The sequence below is a fragment of the Amphiprion ocellaris genome, chromosome 12 (assembly GCF_022539595.1).
Source record: "Amphiprion ocellaris isolate individual 3 ecotype Okinawa chromosome 12, ASM2253959v1, whole genome shotgun sequence".
NCBI lineage: Eukaryota > Metazoa > Chordata > Actinopteri > Pomacentridae > Amphiprion > Amphiprion ocellaris.
Window position 1 is genome coordinate 23,887,017 of NC_072777.1, and position 20,116 is coordinate 23,907,132.

Below are 20,116 nucleotides of genomic sequence, written 5' to 3' on the forward strand. Positions count from 1 at the left end.
TTCTCTTTTGAGAAAGGAAATCAAAACAAATGTTATGGGCCAATGGCTTTGCATATGTGGACAACACATTTTATGTAATGCACATTTAAAGGAAAAGACTAAGTAGCTGCTGCTGACAGTGATAGGGAGGTGTAAGAGGGACCGATGTTAATACTGGATGTCTTAAAACCACCGCGTTTGGTTTAGTTTGAAGTTTATTAGCAATACGCACATGTGTGATTCATCTGTAAGTTTATAGTCAGTGAATATCTCCCAGCATAGGTGGAGCAACTGAAGTTAAGTAATGCCTAATTTTCTCAGTAAAATAGGGGACAGCCTTGGTGAAGGGACATGTGCACTGGTTTTTATGGTAATCCAGCAAATCCAAAATAAGACGGCTTTAAAGTCAGCAGTTTCATTTCAAACATGGCATTAAGCTGCAAAAATACCAAAGTGCTCTCATCAAATCTACCACGTCTCCGACCACTCATTCACCTCAGCGTCCACTGCTAAATTGACTGCTGAATTTCTTCAGCTTCACACACAGTAATTGTTCTGAGCTTACTGTGTCTGATAGCCTGGCTGCTTTCTGGATAAGCAGGTTCCTTTTAACCATAAAGCTGTGGTTTATTGTTTGACTCTTCTCCTGCACAGCCGGAACCCATTGCGAGCTTTGCACTGCTTTCCCAAAATCCTTGTCTTATAGGCAACTGGCTTTTCTAGACTCAATTTTGTCATCCGCAGTCTGCCCTGTTATATATCCTTACAGTCTATTATTCTAATCAGTAACTACATTACATTACTTTAGAACTTGGATCTCCATGGGGATTCTGGTTTTGTCAGATGTTTTTCTATACATCAAACACCCACCGTTGACTTAAATGACCTTGTCAAGAAGTGAGCATATACATGTGCCACCGGTATGTTGACATAGCAACTGTATCCTTGTTTTTACAGCTTCATAAAGATTTAAGTTAGACGATGAGGTCATCCATGCCACAAGCCTGTACCCTAAATTAGTCTGCCAAGTGGCAAGTTGAGTTAATTTGACATCTTTGTTTGCATTTTAAATGTGCCCACACCGCCAACTTTGAAACACATTGAACATTGTCAGTAAGAGGAACATGTATATTAGTGGCAGATTCTGAAATCCTTCTTACTTTGTGTCACTTTCTTCTCCATTTACCATCTTCCGTTGTCATGGCTGTACATGTAGTTGCTAAAAAGATTTCATCATTTCATTTCATCAAGTCCTTTTAGCAGAAAAATCTGGATTGTTTCTGTGCATTGATCTCAGTCATGGAAGAACCAATTGTAAAAAAAGCCAAGCCAATGTATCTGTTCATTCAGGCTGAAAAATAGAACACCAAAATTGCATTAAACCCATGAAAATACAGATAAGAGACAAGAAAAAAAGCTCATAAATTGTCTTTGTAAGGTGTTGGGTCACCACAAACTGTCAGAATAGCTTCTTTGCACATTGGCATTGATTCTAAGTCTCTCAACTCTACTGGAGAAGCAACACATCATTCTTTCAACAGATTTCCCCCCATTTAGTTTTGATTGGTGGTAGTGGAGAGTGCCAACTTGTCAGTCTAAAATCTCCCACTGGTGCTGAGTTGAGTTGAGACCCGGTGACTGTTAAGGTCATACCTTATGATTTACACAACGGTTCAAAAGTTTGGGGTCACTTAGAAGTGTCCTTATTTTTCAAATAAAAATGTTTTTTTTTATGATAACATTAAATTAGTCAGAAATACAGTCTAGACATTGTTAATGTGGTACATAATTATTCTAGCTGGAAATGATTGATGTTTAACGGAATATCTACATAGAGGTACAGAGGAACATTTCCAGCAACCATCACTCCTGTGTTCTAATGGTACATTGTGTTAGCTAATGGTGTTGAAAGGCTAACTTGTGCAGTTATGTTAGCACATGAATAAAAGTGTGAATTTTCACGGAAAACATGGAGTTGTCTGGGTGACCCCAAACTTTTGAACAGTAGTAGACCCAAGCCCTGCCAGCAAGATGTCCCCCATAGCATATGGAACCACCGAATCCGCTCACTGTAGGGTAAGTAGTTCAGATTTTTGCTTTAATTTTTCGCCTGTCTGCAGTTTTGAATTCATGTGACCAGGTTTTTTGGTGTGAATCTACCTCAACACAATGACTGTGACTGGAATTTACTTTATATTGTTCACAGCACTGACTGATTAGTTGACAAAAGAAGTTCACCACTTAAGCCCATCAGGTAGTTTGCAGATTTTTTTCAAGACATTGGTGTGTAAAATGGCAGAAAAACAGTTCAAAATCTTTATATGTGAAACTCGTTGTCAGGCCACCATTGCCCACCCTCCATCTGTTTGATGGAGTTTGATGTGTAATCTGTTTACAATATGTGTGTTCAGGAAGAGCAACATTTACCTTCACCCCATCCTGACTGTCTCTGAGGACGGAGTCACATGTAAACACCAGAAATCCACAACAGACGTCTAAATGCCAGTCCGCTTCTGTTAGGATCAGTGTCAGCCTATTTCCATGTTTAAAATGATCTGTTTGGTATTTGAGTCACTTTGCCATTCTGGTACAGCTCCGCAACAAATGTATACATATGTTCACCCATCAGGGTGGGGATGCACACTGTTATGTCTGACTTGCTAAATGATGTAACGGCGCCTATGCTTTGATATGGCCAGTGTTTGCTCTCAGATAAGCTAAACGTGTTTTGCATGCAACAATAACAGTTGAAGCAACGTATGTACAGCATCAAACAAACAATACACTCCCAGTGAACTGGTATGGTGACTTAGGTCTGCTTTTCCTTGGAGGATCAATGATACACACAAGGATCAAATGATTCACAGGGTTGATGCTTGATGAGAGATTATACAGCAGATTTCAGTCTACAGACCTGAATTGAATGTAACTTTATAGTTGCTACACTTTAATGAACATATTTTGCCTTTGAATACTGTAAGAGCTGTATTGCTGCAGAGAGAAACAGACCTAATGGGAAACCTGACTAAAACCTTTACTGTTGGCATCATTTCCATCAGACAGCCACAGAAAGAATCTTTTCTCTCTGTTGGAGGGTTGTAAAAAGAATCGTCATCATAAAAGCTGAACTGTGCAGCAACACTTGGAGCCTAATGAAAGCGGGTCCCACCAAACGCTTTGTTTAATGTTCTTATATTCTGAGAAGACAATAGTTGGAGTCGGCTTTCTGAGGCTTTAATAGCCCGCCTTGTGGTTATTAAGGTTGTGAACTGTACAATGAATATGTGTTGATTTGGGTTGTGTTTAACTACAGCATGGCAACATGCTGCATAAAAACTGTGCTGCTTTATGTTTCTATACATACACATTATGACAAATGAGCTGAATAATGTTGATTATTTCCAATTGCTCACATCAGCGTCTGAGATATGTTAGATGCTGGAGCAGTTCACAGACGCAGTGTGTTGGATCCAAGAGAAATAGGCTGGTGTAAAGACTTAAATGACTTTGATATGAGCCAAATCACTGTGGGTTATTCATCTCCCAAATATTAAGGCTGGTGATGAGCTTCCAGTCAGCGGTGGTCAGTATCTTATGACAGTCATCCAAGGAAGATCAAACTAGAGGTCCTGAAACAATGGCGGCAACAAAAGCAGGCCTCACACGTATGTGCTTTGGCCTACAATGGTCTGACTTCTATCTATCTTGAATGGCAAGGCATCATGCCAGATTGGATTGTGGGTCCACTTCTTTGCTAAGCTTATGAGTCAAAATAAGTAACATTGCAGGTATCCGCCACTATGACAGAGGTAGTGGTGGTTTGAAGGTTAAGGCTCTGGGCGACCGACCAGAAGGTCAGTGTCAGCCTCAGCACAGCCAAACCGCCACTTTCGGGCCCTTGAGCAATGCCCTGAACGCTGTCTGCTCCAGGGGTGCCTTGGTGTTGCTGAACTCAACTTCCTAACAAGTTGGGATATGTGAAAAGACATTTTTTCCTTGCCGGATTAAAGTATATTTAAGTACACTAATAAAATTAAGTTCAACAAAATAAAATAAATCATGTCAGGAAAGAGAACCTCAGAACATCAGACGCACCCCCTCAAGCCTTAGCACAAGATGTACATGTAAAGAATTAGCTTCTTGGTCCCAGATAATACAAGATATCTTTAAATGTCTTGTAGAGTCCAAATCTATGGCAGTTTTGATTTTTTTTTTTTTTTTAGCAGTACATGATGAACCAACAGCATGCAGATTTTTAATCTGGATGGTGAAAAAGTTAAATAATGTTAAAAACACAAAACAAGCTAAGGAAAGACTGAACGATATGTTTGATGTTATGTAGTTTAGCTCCAAGTTCTACTGAGTCGCGTTTAAATGCAATGAATCTGTCAAGTTCTTCTTTAAGGTGGTGTTAACCATTTCTGAAATAGAGAAACCTTTTTCAGACATTATAGATTGTTGACCTTTAAATGTTACACTATATTGTTGCATGTTAAAAGGTCACTTAAACACAATGTGAAAGTTGAACTTGAAACACAGTGAACAACGCTGCTAAGAAAGTTAATGTCTTCACTGTACCCAACAGAGTTCAGTGGCTTATACCAACAAAACGCAATTATGACTTTTATATCAGGCCCTCCTCAGAGCAAACTGCCTTCATAACATTCGGTCAAATTGGTCTGTAGAGCATCAGATCTAATGACTGTGGTAAATTAGGGACTTGTCTAAATGGTCTGAATGCCTCTTGATTAAAACCATGTCCTGCAGAAGTTATTAAAGAATTAACATAATATTTCAAATGCCACTAAATTTGCTATTTCTCCATTATTGTCTGTGCTTTTCTAATGAATCAAGCCATACTGTAATAGTCTATTGAAAGCTTCATTATAATTCGTTAAGTTCATTTACACTGTTATGGAACTTTGCTGTCTGCTGAAGGAAATTTAAATCTTAATTTACTGGAGTTTACCTTTGTACAGCTTTGTGCTGTGCCATCCTTTTCCCTTTGAGTTAGCAGGTAGTGGTTCTGACTGGTTCTAGAGCAATAAGTTTAGTCTGGCTCCCACCAAATGATCTTCATGAACTTCAACACTAACCTACTGTAACCCCTAATACTCAAGCCACTATGTAAAAATGAACTGTTTCGTCCCTGTAACTAATAGTAGCAAAAATTTCAACAGTGAAATAATGTTGTTTTTTGTGTTATGTGTCTGGTTTGGCCATATAAAATATGCAGATATAGCATGACAGTTGGTATTCTAAAATATCAGCTTCAAAAAACTCGATGACCTTGCTGTTGCAGGCGTCCATTTTCAAGCAAGTGCACTATACCATGAGCAGGGCTTTGCATAGTTTCTGTAAGTACCTCCACATTCAGCACATGTGAACACTGCCTCCACTTCATCACATCCTACAGTAACCTCAGCCTGCTGCAGAACGCTACATCCCACAAAGAGACGTGGTCAGTGTGACCATGAGAAGGCGATGTACTGTACATTTGGACTGGACATGGATGTGCTGGTTTGGGTATTTTGCACGAACAGTCAGACGGCAGCTAGTATTTAACTCGCAACTAAAAATAGAATGGAGAAGTGATGAAAAAGGCAAAAAAAAGAACAATTAAGATTAGAAGAAATTATATGTTTGGGTAATGGTGTGGAGGTGAAGCTGCAAAAACACGTTTTATACTAATGAATGACCGGATACTGCTTCATCTAAACAAACAAAACAGGACTTTCAGGAGAAGAGATAATAAATTCAGTCTCATGTTTATGTTCTAAAAGTCCTGTATGAAAAGGATTCCCAGCATGCTCCTGGTGTCCTGATGCTAAGCTATTGTTTATGGAGATTGCACCTTGAGATGGGAGGATCATTCATCACTGCTAGTGCCATAAACCCCCTATCATTAAAACAAACCTGACTGGACTTGTGTAGGATTTTTACACATTTTGCTTTCTGTGCTTTTCTTATTATTCTTCTGAGAGTCAGCAGAATTCCGTTAAGATAAACATACTTAAATATATTTAAGTTAAACAGCAATTTGATTCGAACATTCAGGGATATTTCTGAATCAGCATTTTTCTGTTTTGTGTTTTTTGGATGCTTCTGCAGGCATTAAGGTAACGTGCAATGCGATGTGTAATATTTCACCGTATATGTAGAAATCAAGATCCAATTCTCCAGAGATCAGACCTTGAGGTATGAATCCTCACAGATTTCTTAAGATAGCTCCAGCTAAATATAGCTCTGGTTTGGTGTAATGACAGATTGCAGTGTCCCTCACGTTTGCTCTGAGGGGAGAGTGACTGTGCAACTGGCGTCACTGTCCCCCACAGTGATCTGCACACGGGTGTCCAAAAACCACTGTCCCTTTTTTCACAGCTGCCATTGTTCTCCATGTCGCCTTTGAGCTCCGCTTCAGTCGCACATCTTCAGAAAGTTAGGAGTCCTTTAGACAAAATCCTCCTGCCTGGTCATCTACTACAAAGTTTGGCCTGACACTCCTAAATGTCACTTATACTGTTCCTTTTTCATCAAGATAAACAACAGCACACAGAGACACCACATGGGACTGTTTCAGTGCTTTGGTGAAGATATATTGTATGTTAGCTTAGTTGTAAACCATTGATTCTACAACTTTTATAGAGTCAAATAGGCACTCAATCGTAACACATATAGTAATATGTTATTGCTCACCTCTTTAACGAGTAATCACAGAAAGAGATTACAATTTAACCCTCTGAATCCCAGGCAGTTTGTGCTCTTTTTTCTGTCTTTTTTTGCTCCTTTTATGTTTTTTTACTCGCTTGGATGTTTTTTTTTTTTTTTACTGCAATGCAAAGTCATGCACCTCTATGGAAAAAGAACAAGCATGGCTAGAAGCAAAGAGAACTCAGGCATCTCTTTTTTGCAGTGTAGAAGAATTGCAATACCATAAATCATTAAAAAAAAGACCAAGTGAAAGTCAAATTTCTTTATCTTTTTTGCAACAGTTGGAAAAACTTTAACATGTACAGCATTTTTCCAAGTGCACGCAGATGTTACCAATGCTGGGAGAAACGCTGTTACTCTACATAGTATAGATACTTTACTACTTATGTATGTTTTAATTTGTTTCCGTACATATCCTGTTTGCCCTGCTTGAACACAGCCTGCAGTTCAGCTGAAAAATTTGAGAATTTTTATCATAAGATTGTCATTAGCACGAGTCACAGCTTGATTATTGTACCAACAAAGCAGATTTTTTTTTAATTAATTAACTTCTTTACAGAATCTGATCAGTGAAATTGGTTAATTTTTTAGCACATTTTAAAGTGGGAATTTTTAAAACTTAAATATCATGATTTAAAGCTTAGACTGGTTGCATTTTCTGACAGAACAGTAAGTCACAAGTGAGTAGCTCTAGGACCGACAGCTGGAAAGCTGAAAATCTGACCATTGTTTTCTGTTTGTACAGTTTCTGAGTCTGATTAATGGTGACATTTTGGCATTAAAAAGAAAGAGAACATGCCATGTGTAGGTTTTGGGGTTAAGAGGGTTAAATTCAGTTGATTGAAAGTTTGTTTTTTTTTTTATTCCAGTACTGTGTTGCTATTTCAACATTTTAAGGGGTTGGCTTGTTTGCTGTGCTATCAGGAGTTAGATGGGAGGGCTGATATCGGTTTGAACTGTGTGTTCAGTGGATAGACTGGTTTGCACTGTAAAGTAGCTTGTGCAGGGGCTGAGGTGGCAACCCTCGACTAAAAGAGGAGAACAGTGCTTCTTTTTAACTTCAAAATTTGTTCCATTTTGAAGTCATGTTAGCTAGTTTGGGTCTGAATCACCTCCTTTTGTTCAAAGAGTATGAAGCCATGGATGTGGTGTCCAAGTGTGTCTTCCCTTCAACCCCCAACTCAGTCATTTTTGCAACGCCGACCCTCAATCCAACCTTTTCCCCAACCCCAACCTGTCATCTCTGCAAAACCACACCATAACCCACCTAAACCACTGACGACTCACTACTTGAAAGGGAAGCACTGCTCAGACAGCAGGACTTTAAGAGCTGGTGGACAGAAAATTCCTTCAGCAGCAAATCTTGCATGCAATATTTTATCATAACTGCATATGAAAAATGTCGTGGACTTCCCCTTTTGACGGGTTTTCTGTTGAGATGTGTTGTATTTTTTTTATCATGGGTGTTATTTCACGATTCTCCTCCTCTGTCACCAACCAAAGACATTAAAAAAAAACCCTGTGTGCACCGTGAGGGACATGATGCAGCAATTTGTGGTCGGACTGCTAAAAATGGGAAGTCCACAGACAAAATGGCCCGGCCAGTGTTTTCCACGTGGTTCCAACAGGTGCTGGAAAACGCAGTTTGTCTGGATGCCTTTTTAAGTCAAAACAGTGGAGATTATAGCTTCCCTTTAGAACTTCTTGCTGTGCGCCTTACACAGTACACAGTGTACACAGAGCTTGATGCTCATTACGTATAATGAGCATCAAAAACGGATAAATAAATCTATTTTCACATTTGTTTTGTTAGCTTTCATGATCCCTGCTGATTAACTGAGGGATAAAAGAGATGAATGTACCTCTCGATTCTGCCCCCTCATCATTTTTGGTGTGGCTGTTTGTGAAACGCTCTCGTGCTCGGCCCTCATTTTCGCTGCAACTGTTGATTTGTGTATCCTGTCGGGTCGCTTTGATGTGTGAGAGCGATTGAGCTGCTGCCGGTAGTGGTTCTCTCTGTGACGCTGGGCAGCTCTCCAGCCGTCCAAGCCCAGCACCCGGCCTGCACGGCGCTGTGCCCGGCCACAGGCCTGTGGGCCCTCAGGGCTCTGTAGTCCTACATTCACAGCCAGGGCCTGCAGAGGCACATTTTACTCCACCGCACACATGCTGTAGTAGCCTGGCAGTGGTGCTGGAGCAGCGTTTGAAATATGCTCTTCTCTGCGGGAGTTGTAGTTTGATCACATGCTTCTCTGTACTCAGTATTAGCCTGGCTGCTCCACTGTCAGCTCAATGCTAAACAGAGTTAAAGAGATAGCAGATAGCAGCACTAGAATACACTATGAGATGAGAGGACCCGTTTCCCTGGTTCTTGTTTCAGCTTTGTGTTTGGGTGGTAAATTAGAGTTCCCATTCTGTGTATCGGCAGAATTTTATCTGATGAAGTGGAACAGAGGGGATGGTGGCGAGGTCGGTTTTTGTTTACCCTCTCACACACATAACTGCGACATGGGATTTTGGTGGCAACGCGAACTCTAAACCCCTCTCAGCTGACCTCCCTGGCTGTGTGTAATGAGGCAGGACGGGCTTTCTTCTGCAGGGTCCCACAGGAGGAACAGCATTCAAACTGAGGGTCAAACGCTGGTCAGCTCGACCTGCTTTTTCTGTTTAGCTGAAGGTGTAATGATCTGTGGATACAATTAAAACTTCAAAAGAAATTTGTTCAAAGTCAGATGTTTACATCTGGAACATTTTCAAAGGTGTGAATTCTGGGCTCCTGATCGGAATCTCAGCCTTTGCTTGTTTGTGTTTGTCGTCATCTTCTGGTTAGAACCCTGTACTACCTTATCTAGAACCTACGGGAGCCTTTTACTTCTTCAAGGCAGTCCTGTGTTCTAACACTGGAGGGCAGTATGTCCAAACTTTTCATTCTCAGACTGGTGGAATCCATCATTCATATTTCAGGCTCAAACAAAGGACACAAGGACGCAGTAGAAGGTTATTTGGCATTTTGCCTTTATTAGTAGTTTATTAGTGCAGCAGAGACAGACATGAAATGCGGGGAAAGAAAGCAGGAGAGTGACAAGTAGTGAAGGTCTTACCGATTGCAAGTCAAACTTTAGAATTGCTAAAGGCATTTTACTCCATGTATTCTGCCACTTAGCACTTGGGTTGCCCAAAGGATCACGTTTGAAGTTGAAAAAAGGAAGGCCTGTTTGTTTAAAGGGCCACCGCAAGGATTTTAAATATAAACTAGGGTTGCCATAACATAAAATACCACTAATGGACAATGACTACAGGCTCCAAAGAATTCTCAAAATGTAAAGAATTGTATTTGAAAAAAGCCAACTTATCTCTAAAGACCCAAAGTCTCCCAGTTCAAGTTTTTCTACATGAAGTTAAGGTCCAGTAGTTAGCCTGGTATCTGTGATTTTTTTTTCTCAAGATGGCAACTTAAAGAAACATAGATGTGAATTTGTTTTACAGCGTGTTTTCTTGATTGAAATGTTTCTAAAGGTTCTATTAGTATTTTCTTTGGCCATTTTGCCATTATTTGGTAGAAGCATAAGGAGCATACATAAAATATGTGGGAAGAGAAAAGGGAAATGACATTCAGTAAAGGTCAAGTTGGCTTGGAATCGAACCCGGGGACTCACTGCATTGTAGCCATGTGGTAAGGATAAAAAACACTTGGCTAGACCTAGAGTAGAGAATTCAAATTGACCTTTCTTTTCATAGTTGGACTGACACGAAGCTTGTCCTCCGGTACCAATCAGTTTTCTGTTTCACCTTCCTTGCTCATCAGAGTAGTGGAAAATTTTACTTCTTTAGTGTGTTGTGTTCATGGGATGTTAGCAGAATGGGAAAAATAGAAAGCCCCCGCTTCTTCTAGCACTGGCCAGATACAGACTTCATTAAATAGTCTCAATATATTTTACTCATGATTGCAATTGCTTCACTGATGTAGCCTACCTGTTCTCCCACTGCTTGTAATTGTTAACTGTACTTTCATGTACCGCAGGGTCTCATGTTGACCAGTCGAGCAGCGGGGTTCCAGTACAGAGAATTATATTAATACAGTGATATGTACTGTAAACACAAGGTGGTCCTGCAAAAATGCTGAACCACACTCAGTGTTTGTTATACCACACATCCCTGGCAAACTGCTCTGTAACTTGAATAAACAGTATATCTACTGTTTATGTTGTAAATGATTGACAGGAAAGTGGAATTTCAGATAAATGGATTGGTATAGTGCCAGATAGACCTGAGCCAGAAGGCAAAGCTCTTGATTTATCTGTCAGTCTATATGTCCTGAGCCCCGGGTAGTGACCGAAAAACATGAGGCCATGGATACAAGTGGCAGAAATGAGTTTCATCCATCGGGTGGCTGGGTTCAACCTTAGACAGATCCAACATCCAAAGATCGCTCGGAAGAGAGTCCTTGCATCTAAAAGAGCCAGCTATTTCAGGCATCTGATTAGGAAGCCTCCTGGGTGCCTTACTTTGGAGGTTTTCTGGGCGCAGTTGGGAGGAGAACTCATTGGAAGGATCACATCTCATCTGGCTTCGGAATGATTTGGGATCTCCCACAAGGAACTGGAAAGCATTGTTGGGAAGAGGGCATCCGAAATTCCTTGCTTAGCCTGTTGCCACCACGATCTAACCCTAAAGAAAATGGACAGATTGATGGATGTGACAATCATCATGTGAGAAGATAAAATATCATTATTTTCAAGTGTTCAAGGGATTCAGCTGAATTGCCACGAAAGATAAAGTCAATGATTTTCTTTACCCACTAGAATCACAACAATTACTTGCTGTGATTGCTATGTTTCTATAGACCTTTTGACTGCTGAAATGTCAAACTGGACTGCTCATAATTTCATGACATTTACTGGACACCTTCATGCTCCCATGAGAATACAGTCTTTCCAATTTGAACACACCATGACTTTTTATTGGTCGTTTGTCATGCTCTGAATCAGATATACCACTTTGACCCCATGACCTTGTGTTAAAGTGAGAGGCTACTAGAAGACGTTCAATACAACAGAACACTGCAAAATATCAAAAAGAAATTAAGTCAAATCAACTCATCTTTTGTAGTTTCTTCAGTGCAAATATATGAGTTAGACCACCTATAACTTGAGACTGAGAGTTCACTCAACATAATAATTTAGGTTTCTAAGAAACAAAATTGGCATACATGCAGAGTTCTCAGAATGCACTTTTGAAGAGTTTAAACTCACCAGAGACGACTGTTTTTTGAGAAAGTAGACACAGCGGAAAACTCTCGTGTGCCTTTGTTAAATTAAGCTATGGTTGTCTCTTCGTAATACATAAAACAGTCGTCTACCAGTGACAAAGGTTAGTATTGATCTCAGTCTTTCTGACCAGAGACTTCATATTTATGTCATCAACCAGGAGCAGCCTGATCAAAATGGCTGAGACTAAGGTTTCACTGTTAATTGAAGAAGAAACTTTTTGATTTTAGAAAATGTAAAAGGAAAACAACTCTGTATCCATTGAATATGTGATTCGTTGATTCAACTTAATATCTTAACTTTTTTTCACAAGTTTTATTAATTAAATTCTGCTGGTTTTACATTTTTCAAACTCATAAGATGAGTTCGTCAGAAAAAAATGCGATGAACTCACATTTTTCAGACAGCAGGAGGAATTTACATTTCTAACTTGAATGAACTTAAACAGATTTACACTATAGCAACACTACTGGCGTGTTTAAAACTTTTCTAAAGTGGGGTTGTACCGAACATTGTAGTTTTGGTGAATCCTCAGCAAAGTTTGACAGTTGAATTCTCAGTTTGGTTTCTAGATTTGAATTTTAACAGTGAAGCTCCATGATGCTGTCTGCTGTTCCCACTGATAAGAAAACATCATAACTATGTCCCGTGTCAGGCCAAGTTAAACAGAATTAGGACAGTTTGGACCACAGTGGAGTCTTACTGTTTTGGACACACAATGACCTTTCTTTAGCCGTTTTTCCTGCTTCTAAGACAGGGGTGTCTTATTTTAGTTTGGGGCCATATTCAACCAAACCTGATCTGAAGTGGGCTGGACCAGTAAAATCAGAGCATAACTCCGAATGTTTTCTTTTTTTTTTAGTGCAAAAAAAGTACATTCTGAAAATGTTCACATTTAAGGAATTATCTTTTTACAAAACATGAACAACCTGAAATTCAAGTTCAGTAGCATTATGCCTCAGTTTATCATTTACACATTACAATTTCCAGATCACAGAGTGTCTACAAAGGAACAAAACTTTAGTCACAAGTATCTGGAACTGAATGATATAGTAGCTTACTTTATGATCCAAACGACAAAAATCAGACAAAAAAAGACAAAAAAACAACGCAAACAGGACTAAATATTACAAAAATGAGACACAACGACAAAAAATTAGACAAATGACACAAAACAAAAAAGAGATAAAAAAATTAGAAAGCGACAAAAAAAGAGACACAAACGAGACAAAAAATGACAAAAGCGAGAAACAACAAAATATAGACAACACAAACGAGACAAAAAACCCGCAAAATAGCAAAACACAAGATGACCAAAATAAGACAAGAAACACAAGAGACAAAAAGGAAACAGAAAACAATAAAAACATGAGACAAATGACAAAAGTCAGACAAAAAACAACAACACAAAATATTAGACACAAAATGACAGAAAAACATTGAGCAATCTAGTATTTTACTTTATTATACCAGCTTGTCATGGTCTAGAAATGATTTAGAATTTATAGCTTTACTAATTTAAAATCTGCACTTAATGTCTTCTCTGTAATTTTTACACTTTACAAACTCGTCCCACTGGCCGGATTAGACCCTCTGGAGGGCCGGTTTTGGCCCGTGGGCCGCATGTTTGACACCCCTGTTCTAAGAAGATATACCAGTTTGACCCAATGGCCTTTACTCTGGTGCCACCGTTGATGAGCACTGTTCATTTTTAGCTCAACTAGAAAACTTCCAATAAAATTGCATCGATGCAACCAGTGTGTTAGTGTTTTTGGTTCTATCTTTTCTATTGTGAGATTATTAGTGTTTTGTCCATTTAAAAACCCTATGAAAAATCTATTTCGCCACATATATTAGAATATGTGCCGTAATTATTTTTGTACATATGAACAAATCTGTGCAATAATAATACTAAACACAATATTTCTATTCATAAAAAGTTTGTGCAGTACCACTGATATGTGTAATACTGTTTTTTCTAGAAGTGGTACTTATGTATGTTTTGTTTTTGTTTTTTTAAATTTTTGGACTGATATTTCTTAAATGTTGGCCTATGCCTTAATAAAGGCTTATCTAATCTTGTCTTAAACACTTTAACTTTAATAAATCCACAACAAAACTTCTGAATTTAAATCTTGGATTGTTTCATGTTCATGTGGTTTGGGTTTGAATTTTAAAAGTAAAGCCTCGTGAAGCGTTTTTGCTGTTCACGCTGATAAGAAAACATCATAACTATGTCCTGTGTCGGACCAAGTTAAACAGAATTAGGACAGTTTGGGCCACAGTGTAAACACAGTGTGTGTCACTGTGAGCTCCCAGTGATGCCCCTGAGAGGCCGCCGCTCTCTGCCAGGGTAAACACCTCGACTCATGAATACACACCACTCATCCACACCCTGCCCTGTTTTCCTAAGCCCTCTTTTCTCCTGCTTGCGAAAGAAGAAACACCACTTCTCACTTATTGGTTACCTCCTTCAGCTCGAGAGCAAACACCACGTGTGGGTCGCCTCATTTTTTCTGTTTTGATAGCGTCGCCCGAGTCTCGAGTTTGAATTTCTCTTCGTGCTTCACATCATTTGAGGATGCATTTGAAAATAATTCTATAGCGGAACCGAGAGTAATGCTTTTCTATGTAACTCATCAGGAGGACAAGAAAAGTCCTATTTCCTGTAATTGCAAACCCCCCAGACACCATTTTTATCACATTTCCTCTCATTACCAAGCAGCATTGCACTATTTTCTGGAAGTTATATGCTGCCAATCCTGTTCCCGTTTTCCTCATAGATATTTATTCATGAGAGTTTATATTCATGAGGGATTCCGAGAACATTGAATTTATCTGCTGTGATGGGCAGAGATTGTGTAACAGACATGCGAGCACTGCCATATTTAGATCTGTGCAGTTTACTTACCGGATGTACTGACAGGCAGCTGGGAAGCTTCAAAGTGCTGAAATGCATTGACTGTGCCTCAGAAGTGGCTTCTTTTACCTCTGTGAATACAAATGTGAAAAAAAAAATCAAACACAACAACACACTGTCGCTTCCTAGAATCCTACCTTTTAGAAAACTGTTGGCCATTTTCACCTCCACAGACTATTTCTTTTTTCTCAGAATCTCTCCTTTCAGGCCTGTTCAGCATCTGAACTCAGCAGAAAAGTCTGCAGCCACAGCAAACGTTCATCTGTAAACATTTAAATTGTTAAAGAGAAAAATAGAAGCGCGTGTCCTTTGATGTTTTTCTGCAAAAAGTGCAGCTTTTTAGTGGTTTTCTGGGATTCTGGAAAGAAGCTAATGGATTGCCATTGTCATTGATTTATTTCGTTGGCACTGGTTAAAGCTAGCAATTTCAGGATTTTTGTGGTGTTAGTCCCCAACCAACCACCACTCTTTTATTTTTATGTTTTGTTGTGCCCTTACTTAAATGTACTGCTTTGTCTTTTTGGGATTCTCAAGCTTTCTGTCCTTCAAGTGCTGTTAAGTCAGTTGATTAAAATTATTAACTTTGTCCACATCTTTGTGTCTCTGTACAGACGATGCCGGGACATACTTCCCCAGTGTGAAGAGGGATCCCGGCCGGTACCTGCAGCCTTGCTCCGACTCCGTTAAAACCTGGCTGCGCAGCATGAAGAACGCCGGGAAGGTCCTCCTCCTCATCACCAGCTCCCACAGCGACTACTGCAGGCTCATCTGCGAACACATCCTGGGGTAAGTCTGCCCACATGGGGGACCAAAAACTGGCCCCTCAACTTAACAAGACCAGAGCCTGGTCTACAGCCCTCACCATAACAGCCCCCGCAGAATTTATAACTTGAAAAAATCTCTTCTGAGTCCGTGCTGGCAGCTTTGGCTTTTTTCTCTTAACTCACAACATTCCTTACAGCCCTCTCATGCCATCAGTCAATCCTTCTAGTCAACTCTGGCTCACATGTCAGCCTGAAGTTGCCATCATCATCACACGTATGTATCCCAGGCAACTCTCTGGAGTCAATACTGAACCTTTTTCTTATGTTTTTTATACTTTTGATGATGTGATGAGCTTGTTCTGCTGCCATCATGTTGCCAAAAGCTGCACTTTTTCAACCATTAGTAGGTTTATTAATTAAAACATGCCTCAAATTTTCTTCAAAACAGAATTAACACTCTTTTTTAGCTCTAGGTGTGCGACGAAAAGGGATTGCTCTCTTTGCAGGACTTTCTGTGTTTTCGCTGTGGCTTTGTGCACTACTGGCCTCCCTCTGTCCATATTGCACACTGTGTGGTTTCGGCTTATTTTCGTAGCCAAAGCCCCGTTTCACACTCGATCAAGCTGCAACAGGTCCTTGGAAAAACACAATGTCCACGGTGCTGCAGCGGTTGAACAAACATAAGCCCTTCTTGTTCCCCGCGAGGTGTTGTTATCTCACGCTGCTCCGGCCTGGTTAGGTGGTCTGCTTTGTCACTTTCCATGCTCAGAGGTGATTGTTCCCTGTCGACAAAAAGAAGGTCAAGGTGAAGCCACTTTTGCTCTGGATGCCCCCCCCTCCAACCCTCTCTCAGTGTTTCCTGTTAAGCCGCCTGGTCATTCCCTGTTGTTCCTCACCCCTTCCCCCCCCTGCCGTTTCACTAGCTACCCTCGCACTCCCCCCTGCTACACCACAGCACGGCTCTCCTCCCAATGAGAGCATTCAGAGCCCCCAGCTGTGCACGAGTGTGTGTGCTCGGCATGCTTTACAAAGCCAGGGGAGACAGATTTATGTTGTGATAGCCACAAGAGGAAATTAGGCCGGCTTTATCTCGCCAAGAGGTGGTTTATGGAGAAGTGTTCACACTTTGGGCTGGTCTGTTTTGAGATCCTTCCTGTTTTTCCTGCAACCAAAGTCGGTGCACTTTCCTGCTCTTCAGGGAAATACTTGAGTTAAATTCAGCACTAAAACAAAACCTCTCTCTGTCAGTGCGTCATGTCAGCACCACACTGTCGAGCCACTTCATTGTGAAAGACGTGTGTCACTACACATATCCTCCTCTTCCAGAGAAAGCCGTCAGTGACCCACAGTTGCTGCAGTTTGGCGATCCGGCTGGAAGCCAGTGATGGTCAGCTGTCAGAAGTAACACAACAAAGCCAAAGCTGTCTGACAGGAGTCTACTGGCCAACACCCAATAACCTGTCCAAAAAGCTGCTGTTGCTATTTGGCACAACTAGATGAAGGGTTTATTTTTGGTGGAGCACTGCATAGTTTATTGATTTAATACTTGTTGTTAAGTCTTCTGATGTCAGGAGTTTGTTTTTTTGGCTTAGATGAAGTGGTGAAAGTCCACTTTAATGAAGCGCCAGGGATCTTTTCCAGCTGTGTGAAGTAAGTTCCAATACAGCTAGTTTTTAGAAAGGTTTTACTTTTCAGAGGAAGATCAACAAATCTTACAAAGAAACACAAATTTAAAGTGAAATTCAAGTTTTTATTAACTTGTTACCATATCCATATGGTGTTTTTTATATGCTAGAAGTCACATCATAAGTGAAATTAGCTGTCAAACCCATGGTTGAGCATTTTCTTATGAAATTACAGTATCGATGATAGTCTCAAAAACAAATTTTTCTAATTTTGATACACAGAGATGAGTTTTTAGAGGTTTAATCAATAACCAGAGAGGGACTTTAAACATGTGAAAATAGAGTGGTGTCGGAAATATAATCATTTGCAAGTCCATACATCTAGCCTGGGCTGTTTCAACCAAAACTTCCAAGAATATGCATTTCCCAAGATCTCATGTCCAGTAACTTTCCCAGGGTTGAACATTCTTCCAGCACTTTGTGATTTGTGTTTCCAGAGCAGGGCCAAAACCCTGGGAAGATAAAAAGAAGCTTGACACCTTCAAAGTCGCTCTGATTGTCCTCCTTTGCAAAAAATGAGTAGCAAAGACCGGAGTGTTTAGTCAGTTGGAACAACTGCGACTGGGCTCTGTGTTCCAAAGCTGACCCACCACTCTGGAGTCAATTCATCACAAAGAGTTGTCAGCACTTAGTTGACTCCTAAGATCCAGACTAAGGGACAGTACAAGACTTAAATCTACTAATATCTCAAATGTAGAAGGTGTGTTTCAAATAAATTCTTGTTTTCCAAAGATCTAGGTGTTCAGGAACTTTCCCAGAGTACAGAGACATTTTTTCCAACTGATAGTTAGCTATGTTAACAATCAATAATCAACTAGTGTAGTGAATGAATATTTACTGCCACAGATAAAATTCTCAAACAATTGCTGATAAAGTTTGGAACTTTTGTTTTCATGTGGTAAGAAGCATGTTAATTAGAGCTGTCTCATGTTCAGCCCCAGCTACTTCTGTTTAAGATACTAATTTATCATTATCATGAGCCCTGGATAGCTTGCGAAACTGGACTGCCAACAAACAACAACACAGAAGAATTTTGACAGCTTTATGCTGCAGAGTTCACCAACAGAGTCCCCTTAGTTAACACAGCCAGACAGACGCTGTCATCTCCTTGTAACCCTCCTGTTGTCTTCATTAACGGGCACCAAAAATATTGTTTCCTTGTCTGAAAAAAATCCTAAAATTCAGCAAAAAATTCCCCCAAATTTCTGAAAATTTGCAAAAATTTCGGAAAGAAAATTCCAATAATTCCTTAAAAATTTCAATTATTTTGTATTACATCACTGATCTTGTCTCAGTTAAAATTCTATGTTAAACTGCAAAAATCAAAATAAAAAGTTCCTTAAAAAAAAAAAAGTTTCAATTAAAGTTTTATTTTTTTGAAAAAAAATCCCCAAATTTGGCAAGAAAAGTTTTGTAAATATTTTTTAAATATGAGTAAAAACCTGTCCAAAAAAAATCTGCATATATATCAGTAAAGCTTCAAATATTTTCTTTAAGAATGTTCACAAAAAATCAGAATTTTTGTGAATGTTCTTAAGAAACATTTTTTTTAACATTTCTTTTTTCCACCAAAAAAATGTTCAAAAATTTCCCAAAAATGTTGAAAATGTGGACATCAGAAGTTTCACTGTGAAAATATTTTTTTTTTCCCCACATTTTCAAACTTTAAAACGGGTCAGTTTGACCTGCAGGACAACACGAGGGTTAATGGCAGGGATGTGTGCTCGTTCTGCAATTTCTGCATTGGATGGTCAGCAAACACACATGTAACTCCATTTCATTAAACAGACTCCGCCTATATACATTTTCTGACAGTTACACCACATGTCCCAAGCCTTCTGCATTATCAGTTAATACTGATATTTAATCGGTTTAATTATTTGCAATCAATGGTTAGTCAGTACCCCAGAACTTAATTTAGACCCTGCTTCCTTTAGTACAAAGCAAGTGTCTTACCTGACAGTAGAGAGAACACATGAATTGAGGGAAGACAAATGGAGATTAAAATGCAACAAAGGTTCCCAGATGAACAGAAATAGGGTACTTCTGTGGTTCATTATTGGTGCCTTAATCAGATAACCATGTCTGCCTCTTTGTGTGCATATCTATAATTATGACAAGTTGAAGTTATCTTATCTCATAACAGAAATGATATTGAGTCAGAATTAAAGGACTGTACGAAATGTCTTAGGATGGGTATATGGAAGTAGAACGTGATATTTTACTTTACAAAAAAAACAGCATTACTAAGCTGTTTTTTTCACAGCATTATTCAGATTTTTTTGGCCCATCCTTGACAAGAAGAAAAGCCAAATCCCTCCTTATGTCTCAAAATAAATATGGAGCAGATGATGAAGTGTGTGAGCAGAGTGTAAATATCTTCTGTCCGTTCCAGAGTGGAAACAGCCACGGTCAGTGTGTTTAACTGAGAAGCCCCTGATTTTCTCCAACAACTTCTAACTGAGCAACAAGCCTCCACATAAACACGCTTGGTTCTGCCAAAGTTTGAATAGTTGGGGTTGTTTCAGATGAGAGATTAGTGGATTAGGCTCTTTATCCCATCCTTTCTCACAGATTTGAAGTGGAGATTAGCAACATTTGAATTTTGTGTGTGGTTTTTGCAATAGTGTCAGTCCAAGTTAATGAGTGGAGATTTTTAAATCATAAATAAGGATTTAGTGTTCGGAGTTGCTAATTAAACTTAGATTTTTTCGTAGTTAGCCAAGGATATATGGAAAAACATTACTTTAGATTTAGTAGAATAACTTGGTTACATTTAATGCTTAAATT

The 20,116-nt window shown here is 39.5% G+C and overlaps 1 protein-coding gene across 1 annotated transcript in view; it reads left to right on the forward strand.

The window, feature by feature from the left end:
- The window catches only part of nt5dc1 (5'-nucleotidase domain containing 1), an 86,682-nt gene that overhangs the window by 26,093 nt on the left and 40,473 nt on the right, over positions 1–20,116 (forward strand). Inside the window, exon 7 of the mRNA XM_023296957.3 lies at positions 15,489–15,663. Coding sequence (XP_023152725.2) covers positions 15,489–15,663 — 175 coding nt within the window. The remainder of the gene's footprint in view (positions 1–15,488; positions 15,664–20,116) is intronic.